The sequence below is a fragment of the Plectropomus leopardus genome, chromosome 9 (genome assembly GCF_026936395.1).
Source record: "Plectropomus leopardus strain MGB_pleo_1.0 chromosome 9, ASM2693639v1, whole genome shotgun sequence".
In the NCBI taxonomy this organism is placed as follows: Eukaryota; Metazoa; Chordata; class Actinopteri; order Perciformes; family Serranidae; genus Plectropomus; species Plectropomus leopardus.
This window is the reverse complement of record NC_142184.1, coordinates 21053495-21078890: the sequence shown is the minus strand read 5'-3', so window position 1 is coordinate 21078890 and position 25396 is coordinate 21053495. Positions and strand designations below refer to the sequence as shown.

The 25396-nt window shown below is 41.7% G+C and overlaps 1 protein-coding gene across 1 annotated transcript in view; it reads left to right on the top strand.

Moving 5' to 3' along the window:
• dip2ba (DIP2 acetate--CoA ligase B (putative)a) overlaps positions 1–25396 on the top strand; it is a 53128-nt gene that overhangs the window by 20801 nt on the left and 6931 nt on the right. Inside the window, exons 2-31 of the mRNA XM_088082205.1 lie at positions 5204–5275; positions 7073–7228; positions 8226–8351; positions 8532–8768; positions 8860–8988; positions 9809–9928; positions 11084–11281; positions 11583–11674; positions 11749–11859; positions 12828–12951; positions 13260–13369; positions 14316–14418; positions 14645–14709; positions 14817–14910; positions 15161–15280; positions 15396–15510; positions 16499–16638; positions 16745–16881; positions 17450–17530; positions 17633–17760; positions 17984–18098; positions 18336–18537; positions 18649–18761; positions 21609–21689; positions 22367–22490; positions 22690–22811; positions 23554–23665; positions 24082–24191; positions 24353–24483; positions 25077–25245. Coding sequence (XP_087938331.1) covers positions 5204–5275; positions 7073–7228; positions 8226–8351; positions 8532–8768; positions 8860–8988; positions 9809–9928; positions 11084–11281; positions 11583–11674; positions 11749–11859; positions 12828–12951; positions 13260–13369; positions 14316–14418; positions 14645–14709; positions 14817–14910; positions 15161–15280; positions 15396–15510; positions 16499–16638; positions 16745–16881; positions 17450–17530; positions 17633–17760; positions 17984–18098; positions 18336–18537; positions 18649–18761; positions 21609–21689; positions 22367–22490; positions 22690–22811; positions 23554–23665; positions 24082–24191; positions 24353–24483; positions 25077–25245 — 3737 coding nt within the window. The remainder of the gene's footprint in view (positions 1–5203; positions 5276–7072; positions 7229–8225; positions 8352–8531; positions 8769–8859; positions 8989–9808; positions 9929–11083; positions 11282–11582; positions 11675–11748; positions 11860–12827; positions 12952–13259; positions 13370–14315; positions 14419–14644; positions 14710–14816; positions 14911–15160; positions 15281–15395; positions 15511–16498; positions 16639–16744; positions 16882–17449; positions 17531–17632; positions 17761–17983; positions 18099–18335; positions 18538–18648; positions 18762–21608; positions 21690–22366; positions 22491–22689; positions 22812–23553; positions 23666–24081; positions 24192–24352; positions 24484–25076; positions 25246–25396) is intronic.

The window sequence follows — 25396 nt, the reverse complement described above, 5'->3', positions numbered from 1 at the left end:
CCAAATGGTATTTCAACATAATGAAAGGTCCAGCTCCAAAAGATAGAAAATTAATATGTCGCACCAGTTGTTTTATTTTGTGGCGGGCTGCTACAAATAGATGAATGTGTGGGAAACCCTGCATATACCTGCCACCGCAGACTCAAAGAGTATTGAAGCGGATCAAGAGTGGCCTGCCTCTCTCTCTCGCACACTTCTGTTAGAGATTCTATCACTCTATTGCCTGTTTCTCACCTAAAATGTCCTAGGAAACATATTTCAGTGCTCAGTTTCTAGAATACAAAAATTTAGGCTGATATGAATAAGATGAAATGGTAAAACCAAGCAGTACTGACAAAATCTGAATCAATATTATGTTACTTTGTCACCTTTTTCTAGTCTAAAATGTTTTCAGAAATTTCAGTAATTTCAGATCATTGGCAGCAATATTGTTTTCTGTGTCAAAACAGCCAAGCTCGCCTATTGGTTTGGCGCGGCAGAAATATGCATTCCTGTAGTTGTAGGTTTTCTATCTTTTGACCAAAAGTGAATGCCACATTCCTTCTCCTTTCTTTTCTCTGATCATGTAGTATTAATTTCAAAAGCCTTTGATTCTTTCTACTGTATAGAAGCCCGATTTTATGCAAAGACCATCTTTCCAGCAATAAAATACTTTTTTTCACTCACAAAATGATATGTGAATAGATCAAATTGTACGTTTTGTCAAAATTTGGCAGCAGATTTGTATAAATCTGAATGGATGCATTTAATGGCTGGCTTTAACCATCATGGTGAGCACACAGATGAGCTGCACAATCACAAAGGCTCCAATGTGCTGCAGAATACCAGTGCAGATTAAAACTGAAGTGGTCACTAATGCCTGGATGCATGACTCCGACTGTAAAATCCCTTCCTGTCAGAATGTAGCTCGCTATAATTATTAGTGTAACTGCGAGCGCTGTTTATGTGTGTGTTTATCCCCTCTGTGACCCTGTGCTGTCAGCTGCTAGAGGATCAGCCCTCCATCTGACTGGTCCTGAGGTCAGAGGTCAGCAGCAGCAGTTTAAAGGAAGAGTCAGAGGGTCACTGTCATCTTGACTTGAACGAGCTGTCAAACAGCCGCATTGGTCGGCCGGTTTACACAACCAGCTCGATAAAGACAAACTGTAAAGCCTGGATGGATGAATGAAGGATTATGATGATCAATAGAATTTCTTGACATTTCACCTTTTTTTTGGATCATTTTCTAATATTCTTTTTCTATCTTTTTCTTGCTCTCTCCCATTTTTAACATTTTCTTGTCACATTTTTACCAGCGTCCTTATTGCCTTTCCCCCAATGTTTCTGAAGAGACGTAAACCTATTTGCTCAGGTTTCAAAGGGTTTATGCAGCACAAGAAAAAATGGTGTTGATCCAGTTTTCAAAGGGTTAAGCACTTTTACATTGCATAAATTAGCTTAGTGGCTATTGGAGTTTAGCTCAACAATTTAGATATATTATTTACACTTTTTGTTACTCACCGCTGATTTAAGTCAACCCATTTCCCGCCACAACAGCAGAGTTGAATTTCAGCCAGCATGCATGCTTTTTTTAGCAGATCATTACTGAAATGCTGCTGTGCTGCTAATAGAAGTTAATGGAGTAAGATAACTACCCGGCAGGTACGTTTTCGTAAGTCCATTAACGACATTGTTTACATCTGACATGTGCTATGTCTGTTGACTCTTATTTTATTGTGAAATCCTGAATATTATTACACTGCTGATTTATTCCTGAGTAAACAGCGTTATCTTCTTTGTCTTTCTCTTTGCTGCTCGCCATCATCTGCCTGCCACTGATTGACTGTGATGCAGAATTTCAAAATAAAAGCGCATCCTAAAGATGATAATATGGATCGATGTTTACACTTCACGCATCAATCAAATTGCATTGCTGATCATTGAATCGATATATATCGATCCAGATCATTGGATCACTACATCCATATAAATCAGTGCATCTAAGAGACATTATTACACACATATTTTGGTAAAACTGCCTTTACTACTTCTGCGTTGAGCAGACCCAACATATGCCAGGACAACAAAACACACATGATCCTTCTGGTTTGACACACTGACACACATTTTACAGAGAGGGCCTGTAATGCAACCCTGCTCGGGGCTCAGTCAGCAGTCATTCCTCTGTGTACTGTAGCACCCCTTAACCTGCACCAGCTGTGTACACACACATGTACACACACAAATACATTCACTTCCTGCACCTCAGGGGAGTTTTTGGCCAATGGGCTAGCTCTCCTGGCAAGTTTGTCCTCTCTGCTAGCATGGTGTTCTCCAATCAGCACATTCCTCTTTCTGTAGACAGACACAGGGAGACGATTTTGGCAGCGCACACACAGGGTGGAGTAACGCTCATATCCTGTCCCCTGACCTCATATTACACACACACTCACACACACACACACACAAAGGCACTGTGCTGTTTTGCTCGTGCTCACACTCAAAACACCACATTCTTGCTCTCAAAACATACAGCTTTTCCTCTGTTTTGAAGCAGCTGTCACAGTCACTCTCTCAGCCCTAGAGCCCTCCGTGTCTCTCTGCCCGCTGCCAGCCACAGAGCCAGTGTGGCCGTGCCAGTCCACGCCTGTTGTTATGCCCTCACACTAATACAGACTCTCCTCTGTCTGTGTTAATGACCCTCCCTCCATCTTTCCATCCCTCCCTTCATCCCTGCGGGCACCACTTGGACACCAGGACCAGGCTTTGACAGAACCCCGTCTCCAACAACAATGACGTTCCAGTCCAATACAATCAATTTGCTGCTGATTGCTGGACTTGCATGTCTGTCTGGGAGTGTTTTCCCCCACATTAACACACCAGTAGCATGCCTAAGAGTTGGAGAAACAAAGAGACGGCAACACACTTTGCTACTTTTTTTTTTTTCTTTTTTTTTGTCCCAAGTACATTTGAGGCCAGTGTGTGTACCCAGGCATGAAGTCTGAGCTGACTGCTGGTCACCTCATTTGAGCTTTCTAACGCAGAGAATAACAAAGCAGTCAGCACTGAACCACACTTTCTCTAAAACTCTCTAACTTTGTCTCTGCTGTTTTGTTTCTTTGCAAATGATGTGCACTCCCTCTGCTCCCTCTCTGTTCCCTTGTTTCCCATGATTTCAGTGTTGTGAAATCTCTAGAGTTTCCTGCATGGGAAGGATAAAAAATAAAAAGTCTCCAAAAGTCAAACCCTGGCAATCTACATACTCAAATCCTGAAGAGAGCTCCCCTTTTCATTTAGTTGTTTTTCCAGGCAAACGCCACACACCAGCGCACAGTGACCAGAGTGTGAGAAAGCTTTAAGACACACAGAGTCAGAGTCACACATGGGATTCCCCACCCATTGCCGGCTTATCCAGCCCACCACCCTTCAATCTGTTGTTGAACTTTGGCGCTCCTCTCCATCTCCTCATTTTCTTTCCATTGTTGTTTCATACACACACCACGCTAAGTTTGTTCCCACTTCTGCCAGTGACTCTCAGCCCCTCTCCTTCTTGTTATCTCTGATTTTCTCCCCCTCCCAGCTGGCTGGACGAGGGTTTTTCCTTGTTGTCACCAGTCAGATTGGTGGAGGTGCCGGGATTGAGGCTAAGCAGTCCTTTGGCACATTGCACTTGACATAGCATACGGTGTTATCACTGGACACATGAGAAGTGGAATAACTGAGAATAGTGTTTGTGTTTTAAAGGAGGGTGTATGTCAGTGAACTGGATAGGGTTCCAAACTTTTTAGAATGGGGGCCAGATTAGATAATGTAGAAAAAATACCAGCTGCCTCCCACATCATATGGGTTAAAAAAAGAAAAGAAAAACAGAAATAGCATACAAATGAGACAGCACACAACATTTTTAAGTGAAAAAGCATACAACTTTTCCACCATTCCTGAAAGCGGCAGCCGTTGTTGTTGACTTTATGCTTTTTTTCTTCTATGTTGCAGGAAATATTTTGAGTTAGGTAACCATTTGTTTGCTTCTTTAGTGTCTGTTTATGAACACATTAGTTTCTCCCATTTAGTTCCTACTTGGTGCACGTCTACAAACTGTATGATTGTCCTGCAGTTGTGAGGTTAATTAAAGTAAATACAAAGTGATCTTGCTTGATAAACCAATATTTGATTTTATTTGACTTTTATTTAATTTCATGGCACCACAACTCACATGAGTATCATGACAAAAAAATCCCAGAGGATAGCACTCAAGTGTTACTACAAACACTAACGTCCAGTGTTCCTCGGTGGAAACAGCAAATACATAAAAATCACACATACACAAAATACTGTTAATCATAGTATCTTTGTATATAGTATATTTTAAAAGACAAGTCAAGGGCCATTTAAAATCAGTCTGAGGGCCACAGTTGGCCCCCAGGCCAGACTTTGGACTTGACTGGGAGAGGGTGTGTCTTGCATGCATGTTTGCTGCTCAAGCAAACTGTGTGTTTTGGGGTCCCAGTTAAGCGGACTTTATCTTGCCTCTGTTTCTCTCCAACAAACTTTGGTAGCGGCAAGAGTCCTGTCTGTCCAAGGCCAAATGAGGAAGGGGTGGGGTGTACAGTGGGAAAAAGAGGGGGGAGGTGGAGCAGATAAATTGTAGAGTCCCATGTGAAACTGGCTCACATGGCTTCCTTTTTGCTCTGCTCACTATCCTAACTGTTCCCGATAGCCTTCAGTTTCGCCATTGTTCTCTGCCACAAACGGTTATCTGCTAGTCACTATAATCATATTTGGGTTTCATAGCCTGGAGAAGGTTTTATGCACTCGTCATGTTTATTCCCCCGGGGCTAATGTAAGGCCAAACAATGGTGTTATCTCTTTGCCTAGTTGTAAATGGACTGAGCGTCAACATGTGGAGTTCAGTGGATCTGGTTTAAAGAGGATTATTATTATGACTCAACCCCTGCAAATGTATTAGCCAAAGCAGAGGCTCTCTCTCTGTGTGTGTGTGTGTGTGTGTGTGTGTGTGTGTGTGTGTGGGTGTGTGTGTGTGTGTGTGTGTGTGTGTGTGTGTGTGTGTGTGTGTGTGTGTGTGTGTGTGTGTGTGCGCGCGTGCATGCGAGTGTCAGAGGAGTGTTGTGTGTACTTTATCTGGTTCATATGCGCAGAGTTGTCCGGTGTTTGTGTGGTAATTATGACTAACATAACGGTGTGGTGTCGCTGTCCTCTCTCCTAGGTGACATCACGCAGAAGGGCTATGAGAAGAAGAGAGCCAAGCTGTTGGCCTCCTACATCCCCCATTTGCCAAGTAAGACCAACTCTTCTGCTCTTTGGTTTTAGTCATTTTGCATATGAGTACTCTTTCTTCCCTGTGTGATTTTCACCTTCTCTGTCAGCATTTTTGATGCTGGCCATGAAACCAAAGTGATTCCATCAGAAGAACTCATCCTGTTATGAGAGTTCAGTCTGCTGGTTGTTTCATCCCAGCTGATGACTCCCCCCATCTGTATAGAAAATTACATAGAAAAAAATAGCGTGGTTTTATTTTTCACCCCAGCTATTAAATAAAAAAGTAGCTTCACTGAATATCCAGTGTATCTGTAATTCTCTTTGTCCAAGTTTTCAAGGAGAATTTCTGGCTTTCTGTGGCACTCTAGTGGCCAATATGGGAATTCCACATGTGACAACAGTGTATACTGCAGGGATACTCACTTGACTTGGTTGGGGGCCACTTTTGCAAAATGACAGGGGCCAGTTGCAGTAACCCCATACATGTTTCCAGGACTTAAGGACATTTCTGGAATTTTAGCACATTCTAGGATTTTAAGGACTTTAGGATGTTTGTAACATTTTGGGACATTTCTCGGATTTCAGGATGTTTTGAGGATTTTGGGATATTTTGGGGTTTTAAGACGTTTCTAGGATTTTAGGTTTGTAGGGGCTTAGCTAGGAGCTTTGCAGGCAGTGCAGGGGATCCTCCACTGGTACTTTTTTGAAAATCTTTATTGTCTGTCATGAAAGAACATTGTCTTTGACGTTGCTCATACAACAAACAACACTATAAAATACTAAGACTAAAAGACACACAATTCCTAAAACTAAGTGAGATAAAATACTGTGTTGAGTATCACTGGCATGCAGTAACATCTAACAGCTTCTTCACAAACCCACTGTAGAAATCCCCAGAATAACAAAACCACTGTTTGCCACAGAGTGTGTGCTCTTGATTGTGAACCCACAAACACAGTTGGCTTTAACCAGTGTCGGTTTACGAAAAGACACAGAAGCGGGGAAGTACCAGAGTTTCGCTCTACTGCTATGAGCCCGTCACCTCTGTCCTCGTTGGTAAGCTGATCTGTTCAGTTTTTCCTCAGTCAGCTGACTCATACGAGGGTGTGGTGTTTCCTTAGACAGAGTTGTGCCACATTAGCATTGGCATGTAAAAAATCCTTCTTTATGTGTCACTGTGAGATTTTTTTTTTAAAAAAAGTTGAATACTTGACTTCCTGTCCTACCAGTGTAACCTTTGCCTGTTGTGGCTTGAGCAACAACACTTTCATGTGAAGCGGTAACACACACAGGGAATAGAAAAGGACTGCAGGGATCGTAATTTAATGTGGATAATTTCCATTTTAAGCACTGAAATTAAATTTTGATTGTCGTCAGTGGGTTCTGGGCAGTGTGCCCTGGATGTCAATGCAGGTATTGGGAAGCTTTGAAACTCCAATGTTCACCTCCTGCTTCTCCATCCATCCCATCAGGCTTCTTTTCCCTCTGAACCATCTTCTACACAGGGACTCTGTTGCCCAGGCCCTCTGAGAGGAGTTGACTAAAAATATATTTGCTTGTGTCTAGCCTAGTTTCATGTACTGAATTAACGGTATAAGTTGCATCAGTCAAGTGCATGTCCTTATTTCACTTCATGCTCAGAGGCTCAGTAGTGTTGCTAAATTTAGAAAGCTTCTCAGAGTTTAATGTAATATTTATGCCAACATGTAGCTGTAATGGCATTATGTGGAGCGTTCAAAAAGCTCATGTTTGTTGTTGTTTATTGATGTCTCTCTACATGTGTTTTTTTTTTACTTTGCACAAATCTGTTCTCTAGATGTGGATCTGTCTCTGCCAGATGTGCAGCTTTCCCCAGGCCATAGTGCTGACCCCAGCCCGAGTCCTGAGGCTCCGGGGCCCTCCACATCTTCAGCTGCCAAACACCACCGCGCACATCGCAGTGGAGGGGCCAGAGACGAGCGCTACAGATCAGGTACACAGCATAGATAAAAAAACAAAACAAAACACTATAACAAAAGAATAAAACAAATTAAAGAAGAAGGAAATCAAAGAGTGCAGACCACTGCCAAGGCCAAACGCCCTATCTCAGAATCTGAATGAAAGAAAAAAAATGAAGTGAATCCACCCTGTGATTCTGATCCGCCTCAGATTATTATTAGTAATCATGATAATAATAATAACAGCAATGATAAACTCTATTTATTTAATGCTTTTTAAAACAAAGTTACAAAGTGCTTCACAGAAAAGGTTAAGAGAATGCCTGTGTATATAAATAGGTTTTAAGAATTCAGAAAGTTCAGACCATTAACCCTGTGAAAGCGCATTTATGAAGATGTGTTTTTAAGAGGGATTTAAAAGAGGATAAGGAACTTGCCAGTCCGATATATCGTGCATTCTTGTAAATATAAAAAAATTAAATATTATGGATTCTTCCCTAGCCCACGCTACACCCGTCCACCAAGTTTTGTGAAAATCGGAACAGCAGTTTGTCCGTAATCCTGCTGACAGACAAACAGCCTGAATGGAGGACGTTACCTTCTTGGCAGAGGAAATAAATACCGAACAGCAGTAGGGCTGCGACTAGCAATTATTTTCATTGTCGATTATTCTGTGGATATTTTTCTAATAATCAATGAGTTGTTTGTCTCTACAATGTCAGAAAATTATGAATAATGTAAATAGGTGGTTCCCAAAGCACAAGATGACGTCCTTAAATATCGTGTTCTGTCTGCAACCCAAAGATGTGTAGTTTCCATTTCACATTTAAGAAATTGAAATTGGAGAATTTTGACTTTTTTTTCTTAAAACATTACTCAAACCAATTTAGTAATCAAATAAGTTGGTTGACAACTAATTGACCCATTGTTGCAGCTCTATCCAGCAATAAGAAAGCATCAGCCTGTCACTTACTCTTTCTTTCTGTCTACCTCACTTATTTGTCTCTTTATGTGTTTTTATTGTTGATGTAGACATCCACACGGAGGCTGTTCAGGCAGCGCTGGCCAAACACAAAGAAGAGAAGATGGCACTGCCCATGCCAACCAAGAGACGCTCAGCCTTTGTCCAGTCGCCCATAGACACCTGCACGCCCCCAGGTAAACTAGATTTCTCAAACTCAGTGGGTAAGTGGTGGGTGTTGTAATTATGGGACCTGCTGTTTGATCAAAAACCTTCAGCCCCTGTGGACCCCCTGTGGAGCAAGCAAAACTATAAATGTGCCCTTTTAGGCTAAATTATGTATAAAAAAAACAAAACATCTAATCTCATTCCATCAGACACATCTTCTGCATCAGAGGATGAGGGCTCACTGCGCAGAAAGGCAGCTCTCAGTGCAGTGCTAGCTCAGAGCCTGCAGAGCCCTGATTACTGGATCAACCGTTCCGTCCAAAGCTCCTCCACGTCCTCGTCTGCTTCCTCCACCCTCTCCCATGGAGAGCCCAAGACACAGCCACAGCCCCAGCCCCCACCTGCTGCTTCTTTGTTAGCAGATGTGCTGGCACACACACGCATAGGTAAACTAATTATTAGCTTTGATATGAACTGATACATAACAGTGATGGTTGGCTGTTTTCCCATGACCTCCTCCTACTTCCTATCCTCCAGAAAACAGTGTCCCCCCAGATGTGACATCCTCCACTCCCCAGGAGAGAGGGTCCAGGGTGGACCTGCCGCCAGCGGTCAGGGGCATGAGCCGTGGACAGAGCCGCTCCAGCATGCTGGACACTGCTGACGGTATTCTCACACAAGCCAAAAAGTTTAGAAATGTCTGTTAGTGGTTTAAATGTATATGTCAGGGTGTTCTTTTTCCATATTGTGGGGAGAAAAATCATAGTTTTCTGTTCTTGAAATGTGTTGAACATGCTAACTGTCACCTGGTTATCAATCTTCTCCAAATTGGAAGGTCAAACCATTTGCATGTGCTAATCATGGCAGCTGAGTGACGTTTTCTGTTTTGCGTTGACCGTATGGCTCACAGCATTGCAGTGACGAAGCTGACTGGAGCACGTTCAAATCCATAAACCCTCTGCCCATGTTCACCCAGATTCATCTTCAACATCATCCTCATTTCACTGTGTGGTGAATGCTGCTAATCACAGATCTTTTTTGTTCTTTCTTTTGGGTCCATTAATCCTGTCCCTGTCTTGCCTTTCATTAAAAAAAGGAAAAAGAAAAGGTAATATAAGTCGAAATCGGGGAAGGGGAGGGATGCTGAGGAGCCCAAAATCAGCTTGCTTTCCAGCCTGGTGTCTGTCTCTCTGTCTCTATGTGTGTCTCGTGTCCTAGGTTTAGACGTAGAGAATCTCCTACATTTGATTTTCCTAAAGATCGTCCAATCTATGTCTCCTACCAATTTCCCTTTGAATCCTTCCTGCTGCTGAATCTGATCCTGACTGCGTGCTAGTGCGTAGGGTTCTGCCTGTATGAGTGTGCGTGATCGAGTAGATTAGTGTTTGTGTTAGAATAGAATTGCATGTGTGGGTGTGTGCTTGTGTCAGTTGGGTTGTTTGTTTTCATGTTTGTGACAGTGGCTGTTGTCTCGGTGTTTGTCCAGGCGTGCCTGTCAGCAGCAGGGTGTCCACTAAGATCCAGCAGCTGTTGAACACACTCAAACGGCCGAAGAGACCACCACTCAGCGAATTCTTCCTCGATGACTCTGAGGAAATTGTAGAAGGTGAGAGACAGAGTGTGCATTATATTCATGTTTTTCTTTTTTAAGTCAACTGAAATAATCACAGAATCAAGACCTAACTCATTTTATAATCACAGAAAGTATGTTAAAAAAACATCTCACAATCTGATGGATGGGTTGCTTCTTGAGGTTGACTGATAGTTGATATATAAAGGCCAATATATTAACAATATTCTGGAGCTGGAAAATTTTAAAAAAGCTGTTAAATCCATCGATTTCCAAGCCTATTTTTTCACACGGTCAGAAATGAACAATCTTTGACTTAGAAACTGGAAGTCATAAAAATAGATACCTAAATAAATCTGAAGCATGGCATATCAAACTATTATAATAGATACCTAAATAACTATATAAATCTGGAACTGAACATCTAACTAAGTGAAAAATCTAGGTGGCAGTGATTTTTATTTATTATTATTTGCCTTTAAAGTCAACCTGAGATTCATGCAGACTTCGTGTATGAAGACTCCACTTGTATTTGAAATGCCAATTTCTTTTGAGTATTTTGTAATTGAAAAACACCAAGATTTTTAACCAAGTAAGTGGTATGACGGGGTATTGAACACTAGAGGACATTTCATTTGAAAAAGGGACATGTCATGGACAGCAACATGCACAGACATTTGGGGACTGCATCATTCTTTTAATGCACCAAGCTTAAAAAACTAAGTTATACATTTTTTTTAAAAAGAAATAGAAAGATATGTCTTGCAAAAAGGGCACTTTTCTAGTCAGGGGACAAAAGACCACCACCCTTAATCTGTCTGTGCACATGCCTGGCCACAGTTCTACCATTAATAATAGTATGTGAAATGTCCTGTTGACACCATTTAATTTGCCAAACAGATAAATTTGCGAACCTCTGGTCGCTTCACACAGACTGATAGCAGGTGGATTTTTTTTTTGCTGTTTTTATATCAACTTTTGCAATGTTGGATTATTTTGATTATTTTTACAGTTATTGAAATAGAACTGTAACTGGTAAAAATACACTCAACGGGAAGAAACTGTCCAAAATGGATTTATTATTAGAACCAGCATTTCAAACTAAACTGCACTCGGCAGGAATTAATGTTGCAAGCAGTTTGCTTCTCCTTATCATCTACTGTGTCCCCTCTCCTCTGTGCCTTTGTCCAGTGCCCCAGCCGGACCCCAACACCCCGAAGCCTGAGGGACGTCAAATCATCCCAGTGAAGGGGGAGCCCCTCGGAGTGGTCAGTAACTGGCCTCCTGCCCTGCAGGCTGCCCTTGCTCGCTGGGGGGCCACACAGGCCAAGAGTCCTGCCCTCACTGCTCTGGACATCACCGGCAAACCCCTCTACACACTCACATACGGTGAGCAGCACCTCCACTCATAGAAATAATAAACAACAATGGTTTATAGTCCAAAGTTAATGCTCATGTTATTGTGTCTGTGAGATGTAAATGTTAGGTTTATCTCTTGCATATGAGTTGGTTCAACTGAATAAATATTTGTTGGCCCGCCTGAGCAGAACAACACCTACATGTACAGCACATTTCCTACACGAGCTGCAGTGGGAGTGGAACTGATCTATCCTGGATCAGTTATACAACATGGTAAATAGACAACAAACTGGACATTTTTTAAATCATTATTCGCTTTTCTTCTCCACAGGAAAACTGTGGAGTCGCAGTCTGAAACTGGCCTATACACTGCTGAATAAACTGGGCACCAAGACAGAACCTGTCCTGCAACCTGGAGATCGGGTAAGAGTCTGTCAGTCACCACTTAGTATGTAAAGTATAAAGAAACATGGAAAATAACTTTTTCTGTTTTTTAGGTGGCACTGGTGTACCCAAACAGCGACCCCGGTATGTTCTGGGTGGCTTTCTACGGCTGCCTGTTGGCTGAGGTCATCCCTGTGCCCATTGAGGTACCACTGTCACGACAGGTAATGATGTCTCTGTTGCTAAGTGAATTCCTCTGTGGTGGAAATACAAAATGAGATTTTTTGTGACAATATTAGTCTTGGTTATCTTGAATTGTATATCACTTAAAGTGACGGTTCATCACAAATCAAAAACACATATTTTTCCTCTCACCTGTAGTGTTGTTAAGCAATCTGGATAGTTTTGGTGTGAGTTGCTGAGTGTTGGAGATATTGGTGGTAGAGCACTTTTATGTTCAAACTGTTTTCTAGCTACTGAATAACAACAGTCTACAGTATTACAGCACAGAAGGAAGCAAGTATCTATTCAGGAACAAAAGGCTCATGCTTGTGTAAGCACAAGATTTAACATTAATGGTGTCCTCCTTGGCTGAGCTGAAACTTTAGCTAGCTCAGTAGCACAAGGTGAGCTATCAGTAGATGCACGCTTCCTTCTGCTCAGTGATACAATGACGGGTGTAGTTCAGTAGAAAGAAAATAGTTCCTACATGAAACTGCTCACACAAGGTCTGTTGATTATCTTGAGTGACCGGGTCATGATTTCTGGAAAGAGATGTTGCTGTTGAGTTTTTAAAATGTATTTTTTGGCACTTTGAGCACCACAAGACGAGTGCCATCTAGTTCCATCATATCAAAAAGAAGCGAGACATCTCTACGACTGATATCTCCTACACTGTGCAACCCACTCTAAAACAATCTAGACTGATAGTTAGCACGACAGGTAAAAGGAAAAATGTGTTTTTTCAGTTCTGGGTAAACTGTCCCTTTAAACTAGGTCAATTGTAACCGAGCAACTATTTATTTACTAGCCATAATGCCATCTCTGTGCTTCTAGTCATGACTGTATAATATATATATAATATGACCAATATATTGGTAGCTAGAGTGTATATGTGGTTTTTAATTGTCACAGCATTCTGTCTTCTCTTCTGTGTGTATCACTTTCTCCTGACCCTTGTCCCTCTCCATAGGATGCAGGCAGCCAGCAGATTGGCTTCCTGTTGGGCAGCTGTGGTGTTAGTCTAGCATTGACCAGTGAGGTGTGTCTCAAAGGGCTGCCTAAGACACCAAACGGAGAGATCATCCAGTTCAAAGGTCAGTCAGCCCAAATGCACTATATTCAATGCTGCTCACTCAGCAGAAGTCGTTTCTGTCTCAGTCTTTTAGGGACCCATTAGATGGACTCATTATATATACAGTGTGGTGTTCACTGGCCACTTTAGGACCACAGTGTGTAAAGCACAGTGGTCATCCTGCTTGTAAAGTATCTACTGTTCACCTTTAACCTTAAAACCAGGAGGTCACAAGGTGAAGATTGTCAGATTTGTGCAGAGTGTACCAAAACACACTTTCTTTTGGCTTTGTGTCAGCTAAAATATCTCTGTGTTTCTCTGTGATACCAGGATGGCCAAGGATGAAATGGGTAGTGACAGACACCAAGTATCTGACCAAACCATCCAAAGACTGGCAGCCTCACATCCCAACTGCCAACACAGACACCGCCTACATAGAGGTACTCTTCACAACATACATTCACTTTTGGCATTTCTACTTTGGTAATCCAACAAAATTTGATTGATTTTCCTTCATCCACCCTGCATGAGAAACTTGGGAAAGTAAATAATATGATATTACATTTCTCCACTGTCTCAACTCTAAATTTTCCAAGTCTCTATAATATGATTTATTGTGTTAATGCCTTTTTCATGCCTTGTAAAATTAACATCTAACTCTTGAGCCCTGTTCGCACTGGACTAGTGCTACCTGGGGACTGTTGACTGCAAATTTTTAATAATTACAGAGGACATCTGTAAACTTAATCCTGCGCAAATCTGCCATGTCTGTAATCCACCACGATCCACCACAAATTACCCACCGTATTTCACCATACCATATTTCTCTGTTGTGCCCTTTTTCTACCTCTTCCCTGATCGAGAATCATGGAGGCTACGCTTGCAATTGGCCTATTAATGAACATTTTTGCAGCATTTTGGGAGCAATTCTTTTTCATTTCCTTAAGTTTGAGAGTAATTTCTTTTCACTAAATATCGCCAGCGACCCTTTAAGCGACCAAGTGCTTGCTCAAAGTAGGTGCATGCACTGCTCAAACAGGCTTTGTGGGCTGTTGTTCGTTACACAGAGCCATGACATCATATCTGAGGGATAATGTCAGCATATTTGAGTAAATTACAAAGTACTCTGCTAAGCAAAATAAGCAAAATAATTTGCTTATTCTGTGCGAATGCACTGCACTAAACACAGACCTAGGAGGGTTAATTTCTAAATCTCACAAGGTCTCCTGGTAATACTATTCCCCCTGCAAATAGAGCTCTAGATGTGCTATAGCTTTATACATTAAATTTATTTATGATTAGTATGATTGTTTTTTTTTCCCGAGAGCTTTTACTCTTATTTAGCTTCGCCCACATTTGTGTGTGTGTGTGTGTCTTCCACTAAAGTACAAGGCCAGTAAAGAGGGGACGGTGATGGGAGTTGCTGTGTCCAAGATCTCCATGCTGACCCACTGTCAGGCCCTGACGCAGGCCTGTAACTACTGTGAAGGTCAGAGCTCAATACCTTATGTAATGTAAACCTCTCCTGCCTCTCTTACGCTAACTCTCTTGATGTGTGTGTGTGTGTGTGTGGGGTTGTGTGTGTGTAAGGGTGAGATACTTTGGGAAACTAAGCATTAAACGTGATTTTTACAAGTTTAGCAGCACTCAGCTGTTGATCGCAGAGAGACACCACAGAGATGATTAGCTGAGGATCTTTGTGTTTTCTGTTTTAGGAGAGACACTGGTCAATGTATTGGACTGCAAGAAGGATATGGGCATGTGGCACGGCGTCTTAACGGTGAGATTAAATGCAACAGTTTGTTTTGTGTATCCAGACTAGTTTACCTTTTTAATGTTAGTATGTGGCACCATGTGACACTGACAATATTTGTATTTTTTTCCTAGAGTGTCATGAACAGAATTCACACCATCACCGTGCCATATGCTGTCATGAAAGCATGTCCCATGTCCTGGGTGCAGAGGGTCCACATTCACAAAGGTTCAGCCAATGTCCAATCTTAATTTATGTCCCACATCAGTGTGGTTTTATTATTCTACTGTCTACACAATTTGATATAGATTTAAAAAAATACCTACAAACCACTAAAATTAACAACATTTTGAAATGGCAGCAAAAGTCAAGTAGAAAGGGCACAGCAAACACAAAAAATATGCAAAAATTATTAAACAAACTGAAATTACAATATGTAAGTGCACCATATATAACATATTCCTTTACCCTCTGATAGCACGTGTGGCCTTAGTGAAGTGCCGTGACCTCCACTGGGCCATGATGGCCCACAAAGAACAGAAGGACACCAACCTGTCCTCCATACGTATGCTTATTGTGGCTGATGGAGCAAACCCATGTGAGTCACTTCACCTGCATAAACATGGTTTCTTTGTGATGAAGAACTGTTATGGTGTGAACTTATGTGTATGGCCCTGTTTTGGTAATGTTTTTATCCCATTGTTTGTTGACAGGGTCTGTGTCGTCGTGTGATGCCTTCCTGAATGTGTTTCAGTCTCATGGTTTGAAGCCTGAGGTGATCTGTCCATGTGCCACCTCACCTGAGGCACTGACTGTAGCCATACGCAGGTACCACATCTGCAGACTCGCATACTCTGGGAAGAGACACTTTGATACAACGTAAAAAACTAGTGTGGCAACAAGAGAAGCTTAGCACAAAATACTCAGCATTAAGTCACATACATTTAGTGAGTTTTTAGGTTAAATGTGGAAATGGGAATGGTGAGGATGAAAGGACTGAAGGAGAGAGATCAGTAGTGCTTTTCATTAACGTGTGCTTCCTCGCTCTACTCGTGCATCGTGGAAATGGTTCACCCTCAGCTATCTTGGATGATCTTCCAATCCCTTAAATGCACCTCAGGGAGATGAGGAGGCCTCTAGAGGAGCTCAGAGCAACGAAACACAGATGTATCCTCTGTGAAAGTCTTTTATCAAGTGGTGTGCCTTATATATGCTGCACCTCCGCATGTGGCACAGTAACTGACGTTCCTTAAGACTGGCGCTATGGAACTATGGATCTCTCATTAAGCAGCTTCAGTTCATTTGTCCGCATGTCTCTTCTCGCATCTCTCTATCACATGGTTGTTGGGAGGAGCTAAGATGCGAGGCTGAGACGTGAATGAGGGAAGTGAGGAGACGTGTTGGCTGGTGAAATTCACCCATAATAAAAGACACAAAGACAACTAAATGAAGAGATTTGTGATTTTCACACAAACTGATATGACTTCTGTGCTTATACAAAGTAGTCACTTAAAATGTACATCTCTTCCTAACTTCATATTTTTATTAGTTCAAGTTAAAAATGATGTCACGGCTGAAGTGATGCACTACCTTTTAAGATTAAATCAAATTCAAACTAAAACTAAATCAAACTGTGATTTTCCTTTACTTTTTCTGTATTGTTGAAGACAAAAAGACTGAAACCGCTTTGCTTTGAGACTGAGACTTTGGGTGTAAATGAGTAGATCTACATAATGGGTTAACTGTCTGCTGCCTCCCCGTCTGATCCATTAATTATTTCTCTCACACATCACTTCGCTTTGTTTGTTTCCCGCAGGCCTGGTGCACGAGGAGCTCCACTACCAGCCAGAGCCATCCTGTCGATGGGCGGGCTGAGCCACGGGGTGATCAGGGTGAACACAGAGGACAAGAACTCTGCTCTCACTGTTCAGGATGTGGGCCACATCATGCCTGGAGGTTAGCCACCAGAGTTGGCGGAGTTGGCACTGTAGCTGCCACATTTAGTCTACATTCCTACTTTAGCTTGTCTTATGTAATGTTGTGACCTGTTTGTTTGTTTCAGCTCTGATGTGCATTGTGAAACCTGACGGGCCTCCTCAGCTGTGCAAGACAGATGAAATAGGAGAGATTGTGATCAACTCTCGGGCTGGAGGGACCATGTACTACGGTCTGCCTGGTGTCACCAAGAACACATTCGAGGTCCGTCAAAGTTCAAAACTAATATTTAAGAATACATATGACACAACTCATTTTACACCTGTACTTGATGTTGAATTTTGCATAGAATTTTTTCCAAAATACTGGAGCAGAGTATGTAACCATGTGACAGACTTTGGCTGTTAATTAAATATTTGGCATGAGACAAGAAATGCCTACTTAAAAAAGTCATGTTAACACTTTATAATGAACTTCCAGGTGACATATTCAGGGCGTCATCTGCCTCGTGTCAAGTGTTTGCTGGGATTAGTCTCCCTCCGTCCTGCTCAGGACGAGCTGGTTTAGAAAATGGATGGATGGGAATGTAGCACAGGTTTAAATGATCCACTAGGTGGAGACACAGTTACAGTAAAACCGTTGCATTGTATTTCTTCACATATCCTCCAAATTATTCTCTCAGGTGTGTTTTTATCCAGCACATTTCTTCATTTAAATATTTTTAGGCAATAAACCACCTCTTAACGTAACTTTTAACTAGTTTCATAATTATTATGCCATACCTTTGAAATATAATGTCAGGGTGAACTTTAATTTCTCCACTCATATGTAGGTGATCCCCGTCAACCAAGCTGGAGCACCCATAGGAGAAATCCCCTTCACCCGGACTGGTCTGCTTGGATTTGTAGGACCGGTAAGGCATACATACACAGAAATAATGAGTTATTTTTCTGAGGTTTGGCTGAAGAAATAAGATGAGACTTTTTCTCATTGAGATAAAATGTCTGCTCCACAGGGCAGTCTGGTGTTTGTTGTGGGGAAGATTGAGGGGCTGCTGATGGTGAGTGGGCGACGTCACAACGCAGACGACCTGGTGGCCACCGCGCTGGCAGTGGAACCTGTGAAAACAGTTTACAGGGGGAGGTGAGACACTGACTGCTCCCTGTGAGCCACTGTGCTTTGTGTGTTTTTACAATTTTATCTCATAACAGAGAACAGGGGTGCATGAGAAGTGATAATTTTGCAATATTTTTTGGTGAATTAGAAAAATTGCTCCTTTATGTTCAACTAAAAAATGAAGAATCTGTTTAGCATCCTGCAGCCTCTCCCTGTGTTAGTGATGATATCTCTGTTGTCTTTTTCGCAGGATCGCTGTGTTCTCAGTGACGGTGTTTTATGACGAGAGAATAGTGATCGTGGCAGAGCAGAGACCTGACGCCAGTGAGGAAGACAGCTTTCAGTGGATGAGTCGAGTACTGCAGGTACAATCACATATTCAGTGTCACCTACTGTGAATATTCTGTATACATTCAGAATAAATAAATATGACTAAAGAAATATATGAATATTTTCTTTTTTATGATTGTGTTTATGTGTACAAACACATAGAAAAACAGAAAACCACTCAACAACCCTTTCTTGTGAGGAAATTTTTATGATATACAGTGTTAATATTGCATTCATTAAAGTATTTTTCACTGTGCCCATTTTCTTCACAGGCCATCGACAGTATCCATCAGGTCGGCCTGTACTGCCTCGCCCTCGTCCCGGCCAACACCCTCCCAAAGACGCCCCTTGGAGGCATCCACATCTGTGAAACCAAGCAGAACTTTCTGGAGGGAAACCTGCACCCCTGTAATATCCTCATGTGCCCGCACACCTGTGTTACCAACATGCCCAAGCCGCGCCAGAAACAGCCAGGTAGGCCGCCTTAGACCACATCCACTGATGCGTTATAACATCACAGAAATGACAAATTTGTGGTTGTAAATGTGTCACTAGATAAAATCTGATTGTCTTTGATCTGTTCAGTGGATGTCGGTCCGGCTTCGATGCTGGTTGGGAACTTGGTGGCAGGGAAGCGGATCGCTCAGGCTACAGGCAGAGAGCTGGGTGTGGTGGAGGACCAGGATCTGATCCGGAAGGTACTGACCCAGAACCACACTCTTACCACACTAACCCTAGAATAGTTATCAGAACTCGGAGGGTAAGTTTGGTATTTTTTCAACCTGGACACTATCTCCTCATGTTTTTGTGTCTAATTGACTAATGGGATCAATGATTTTTGAAATTGTTAATCACCAGCTGGGAAACCACTCAGGTCATGTTTGCAACGTCTATTTACTTCCTCTTAAAGTGCTTGTTTTTGCCGCTGATAGGCTCAGATTGTTATTCTGTGTTATTATGGAAAGGACCCTACAGAGGTCAGCCTTTTTGTTTGACTAGAAACAGCTCCAAAATCGCTATCACCAAACCCAACCTAACCCAGTAATTTTTGTGTGTATAGATCCAGCATATTTTCACATCTAGCTGGGTGATTTAAGGGTTTATTTCAACCAAACAGAGTTGGAGATTGTTAGAACAGTGGAAAGACAAACCAAGACACTTTTTTGTGAGTTTGATTTTGTCTCTGTCGATGTTGAATGAAGTATGCTTCATTTTTTTAACGCTACTGTTTATTTAAACGGAGTCTGGCTGTTGTCTGACACCTGTATCAATAATCCGAGCCTGTCAGTGGAAAAAACAAGCACTTTTAGTGGACATACATTGATAGCACAATCGTGACCCGAGTGTTTACATTGCAGCTGCAGCCCTCTCCCTCAATACTGAACCACTTTCAAAGATCGTTGTTCCCATTAGTCACTTCAACACAAAAAACATGGGAACAGAAGGTCCAGGCTGAAAAATACAAAACTTAACCTTTAATAATAGATGTTGTCAGGAAAATAGCCCATTGTTTTTCATGAGTTTAATATATATTACTGTGAATTGTTATATCTAAAGGAATTATTGGCTCTAACATTAACACCTGGACAGTGAGACAACAGTTATACTAATAAGCTTTATACTGTTGCTAATCTTAGTCGCTTTATATTATACTCCATGTTAAGGCTACAATAATTAGTCAATCAATAATCTGCAAGTTTTTTGATAATCGATTAGTAGTTTAATGATTTATCAAGCAAAAAAGCCAAATCTATGACACTGTCTAAACATTGTTGAAAGCTGAATATCTTTGTCGTTTGGTCTGTTGATGGGACTAAACAGGACTTTTAATGGCGTAACATTGGGCTCTATGAAAATGTGATGTCCTATTTATTATTTTCTGATGTTTTATAGCCCAGTAATTCATTGAATAATTATAAAAAATAATCTTTACAGCATGAAACTCAAATATATAGAAGTTAAACTGATGTGTAAACTGTAAATGTTCTGAATGTGTTAACCAGGTCAAAGATGCCCCTGTACCAGTCAGGGGAAAATGGATGCTGCTGTCTGATCCTAAATCTCTGTTGTTGTTGTTCTGCCTTTAACTTTGCTTGGGTTGGGCTTTAGCTCTGTATGTGGCCCACCATGATGGTAAGGCTCTAGCCTGGCCCTCTTTTCCCAGCCGTCTTTGCTTCTGCTGCTTCTGTCAGTCAGATGTGCTTTTGCAGCCGCGACAGCCTGATGGCCACCAGCAGCAGCTTTGGCCCGACACACAGAGATGACTGTCCAGGCTGGTTCCTTGGCCAGCAGGGGTCCACACACTTAAACTAAAATACAGAAATACATTAAAGGAAGTTTTAATAGCACTCCGCATTTATAAGTGTTCCATGATAGACTTTATTTGCCATCTCCTTCAGGATGGGAGTTGGCTGGCAGCCTAACTGTTTGGCCAAACCAAATTAAGTGATATCAATCTGCTTTACTCAAAGTGAAGTTTTTTGTTTTTATTGCTTTAAGGAGGTAATAGAGAAAACCATCACATGTGACCATTAAAGGCCATGTAATCATATACTGTGATGCATTATGCTAATATCTCATGATAAACCCCGGAATAACAGCATTAAATAGGAATATTTTGGTGTGCACCTCTGCTCGCTGTGTTCACTGTAATGCTCCCGCGTGTAGCATGGCTTGATGAGTTGTCAGGGCAGCCGGTCTGCATGATGTGACTCCTGATTAATTGTTGACCAGAGCACGACCTGTTGTTTGACTGAGAGAGAGAGAGAGAGAGAGAGAGAGAGAATGGTGCAAAGGATGACTTGGGCCAGTGATTTTAACGTGACACTTCTATAAATGATGTTTGTTTGTCCAGAGAACGTCACAGTGTGAACTTTATTTCTCTGTCACTTTGCGTTTTGCCTAATGTTCTCTTGGCGTCTGCCTTTAACTGGACTTTCTTTGCTGTCACGTCTTGTCGTTTTGCGATCCTGTGCACCTCCGTTTACTCATACGACTGATCAAGAGACTAATGATGCATTTAATATTGCCAATGTGTTTAATTTTAAAAATAGCCATTGGATTGTTTGTCGTTAGGAAAGATTGCGCTGAGGCACGTTTATGTTGTTTTCAAAGTTGTCCCGACCCTTTGTTTGAAAGGCTCATAGCTGGTTAGTGGCTCCAGATGCAGATAGTCTCAACTTGACCCTGCACTTGGCAAAAAACATAATCTGTTGTGTGCTTGTGTGTCCCTGTGTGAAAAGTCAAAAGCTTCACTGAATATCTTTTACGTACTTAAAAATGTTTTCTGTTCTCTTTTCCACACTGTTCGAAATGAACAAATGTATCTGTTGTTTATTTTTGAGTTGGTTGGATGACTTGAATTGCCACCACATTCACTGTTTTCAGGCAAGCTTTTACAGTACGTGTTTTTATCTGTTGGATTATTTTTAAATGGATTATTATTTGTCACTGATGCAGCTTTGTGTGTGTTTTTTTTGTGTACAGTGGATATATTGAGTAAGTCCGCTATTAATGTTTATGTGATGTCACACTCTCTTTACCAGCACCAGTTTTTGTCTGAAGCTCTGCAGTGGAGAGCTCAAACCGACCCAGACCATGTTCTGTATGTGCTGCTCAATGCAAAGGTAGATAACATGAACACACACACACACACACACACACACACACACACACACACACACACACACACACACACACACACACACACACACACACACACACACACACACACAGTAGGGCTGCTCCATTATGGCAAAATCATAATCTTATTGATCCCAGTTATTTAACAAAATTAATAATGGCTTTTTGAAACATCATGCATTTAAAAAAGAATGTCTTTAACAGTGTATTATCCTGAACTTAAATATAATTCAACTGAAAAAAAAATGTATGTAAAAAAAAAAAAAAGAGATAAATAAATAAAATATAATCATAAACATGGCACAAAAGGAGACGTAGTGATGTTGGAAGAGGAGCTGTGGACTGTGATTACTTTGATTACGTCTGAGAATAAGTCAATAAATGTGTCACTTTTTTGAGAGAAAAGTCACTAAAACTAGCAAGAAAGTTGCCACGTCGGTAACATTTAGTGTACTGCTGTAAAGGAAAGGGATGCATTGAATTTATGAGGCAAAGCACACACACACACACACACACACACACACACACACACACACATCAGATAAATCAAGTTAACAGTAACACACAAATAGTACATACTAGTCTTTCTTTTACCTTTGGTGCTAATAATGATCCATTTTGTTGGGTGTGTTCAGCTGTACTTCCTGTCTTCTCTCTGTAGGGGGTGGCAGTGTGCACAGCCACTTGTGCTCAGCTGCACAAGAGAGCAGAGAAAATCACAGCGACTCTCATGGAGAGAGGAGGCCTCAACACAGGAGACAATGTGGTGCTGCTTTATCCCCCAGGTCAACTCTCTCACACACACACACACACACACACACACACACACACACACACACACACACACACACACACACACACTTCATCATTGTTGACAAACACATTTCCTTCTTTTTCTATTTAATATACAGTAGAAAAAGTGCAGCTGTTGTATTTGTCAGTCTTTTTGTTCACCATGTTCCTGTCCGTCTCTTATTTGTGCAGGTGTTGACCTGATAGCTGCCTTCTATGGCTGTCTCTATGCGGGGGTCATCCCTGTGACGGTGAGGCCGCCCCACCCACAGAACCTGGCTGCTACTCTCCCCACTGTCCGCATGATCATAGATGTGAGTGCACAACACTGACATTATGATTAATACAGCTTCTGTCACACAGTGTCTTTAAATCAAGCATTAAAGGTTAATAAATTCATCAACTATTTGCTACTCAAAGTAGTAGTACTGAACATTATAGCACTGCTGAATTTTTCAATATTACTTCACTTTCAAGCACTTAAATAAATACATACGTCAAAGCAATATGAGCTTTTACTTTTACTTTTCATGCTCCACCTGAGATATCTATTGTAAGTGTTGAAAAGTCCTAATGCAAGTAACTGAGTCTCAACTGAGTCATTGTAGTTTTGCTGTTGACCCCTATATGTGATTTCCCTAGGGGAAAGTAGATCAAATTTAATTTCACCTTAGGGACCAATAAAGTAGAACATTAATTAAATGTGGGTTTTTTTGAGTGGCACCTTGTATGGAGGCTTTATATCAGAGTTCACTGTTAAAGGTGTAGTATTTAAGGTTTAGTGGCATCTAGTGTTAAAGTAATGTAAAAACACAGAAGGCCCTCTCCAGAGCCAGTGTTTAGTTTGTCTCTTCTAGGCTACTGTAGAAACCCAATATAGATATAAATGTCTCTCTCTAAGCCGAAAACTCAATAATTCTTAGTTTCAGTTGAGTATACACTAAAGAAAACATACTTTTTGTGTTACATTTCTTTCAGTATATCCCCCTAAAATGCCTAAAAGCATTGTAGTTTTTATCCATCAGTGAACTTTTTTATGTTTGTTTGGTGTCACAGGTGAGCAAAGCAGCCTGCATCCTCACCACTCAGCCTCTCATGAGGATCCTCAGGTCCAGGGAGGCTGCTGCCAGCGTCAACATCAAGACGTGGCCCACTATCATCGACACAGGTACAGGAGATTTGTTTAAATTAGAACAACTAAGAGGTATTTGGCATGACATGAAGCAGCTGCACTGTGCACTTTACTGCCTTTAGGACACGAGTTTGTAATGCACAGATTAGCACAAACACTTAGTAATGTGTTTCCCTTCAGGCCACAGGGTGTCCTGTTTGCTCCTTGCCTAAATTTAAACATACTGGAGAAACCTAATGTAGACCAGAAGCTACTCTCTGTAATCCAAATTGTTCAGCCAGTTGCAGCAGAGTGATGCTACAAATGACAAATACAAAAACATGCAGCAATTACCAGGTTGCAGCACATTGCCCAATAGCAAACAATAACACTAACAGTAAGACAGTGCATGTGTGTGTGATTAATTTTGTCCAGTAAGAAAATAACAAATATTCACTTTCCTTTTCTCTCAGATGATCTCCCCAGGAAGCGACCTCCGCACATCTATAAACCCCCTACAGCTGAGATGCTGGCCTACCTGGACTTCAGTGTGTCCACAACGGGCATGCTGACTGGAGTCAAGGTAAACTGAACTCACCTATCGTGCATATCGTCACATATATTATCATCATAACATGAAGTTATCACTTTAGCCAGTTGGACCTGAAATGGATTTGCTCTTTCTGTGTATGTTTGATGACAAAATGCGTTATTCGTTAAGAGTTCATGTCTTTGTCTTGTCAGATGTCTCATGCAGCGGTCAGTACTCTGTGCCGCTCCATAAAGCTGCAGTGTGAGCTCTACTCCTCACGCCAAATAGCCATCTGCCTGGACCCATACTGTGGCCTGGGCTTTGTCCTGTGGTGCCTCTCCAGGTAACACACACACACACAAACACACACACACAGGGCTTTTCCATCGGAACTTCTGGACGCAACTAGTGATTGGGAAAGAAACCCATTACTACTGAGTACCCGGTCCCACTTTTTTCAAAACCTGAAAATCTGAAAAGTTTGACATTATCGATACTGCTGTCCAGTCCGTGGATCCTATAACGTAACATTACATCTCTAGTCAAGTCACGTCATTACCCTAGTGACTATTACGTGTTGAGAGAGTTGGGCCAAAATTGAACCCAACTTCCAAAAGCAGGTAGTGGTGACATCTCCAGCAGGTCAACTTCTTTCACGTGGTATACTGTGTGATGGAAAGCACTCACAGCAAAGTAATTGGGGAGCTTCAGATGTTGATCAGCCCACTGGCTTTAAATCTCATGTACTCAAGATGCCTTGTAGTAATGGACACACAAATCCCTGCCACACTGGGCTGAGGTGCCAACTCATTCCAAGTCAAACCAAGCTAGCGTATGTGTATGGAAAAGCCCTAGCAGGCCAAGTATTATATTACACATACACAGTGATCCTGTAAATGTGGTGTTGTTGCTGTAGCGAGTGTGTTTTTGCCCCAGTGTTTACTCAGGTCACCAGTCCATTCTTATCCCTCCCCTGGAGCTGGAGAGCTCGCTGCCTCTGTGGCTGAGCACGCTCAGTCAGTACAAGATCAGAGACACCTTCTGCTCCTACTCTGTCATGGAGCTCTGCACCAAAGGCCTGGGCACCCAGACGGAGATACTGAAGGTCAGAATCACACTCACACACACCCAAAATAATGATGCAACATGTGGTTCCCCTTTGAAATTACTGCTCTGTCGTTACTCTAATAATAACAACACAGTAATAAAATGGTTGCAACAGAATCTTCTCTGCTGTGTAGAAAAGTAGTGAACGC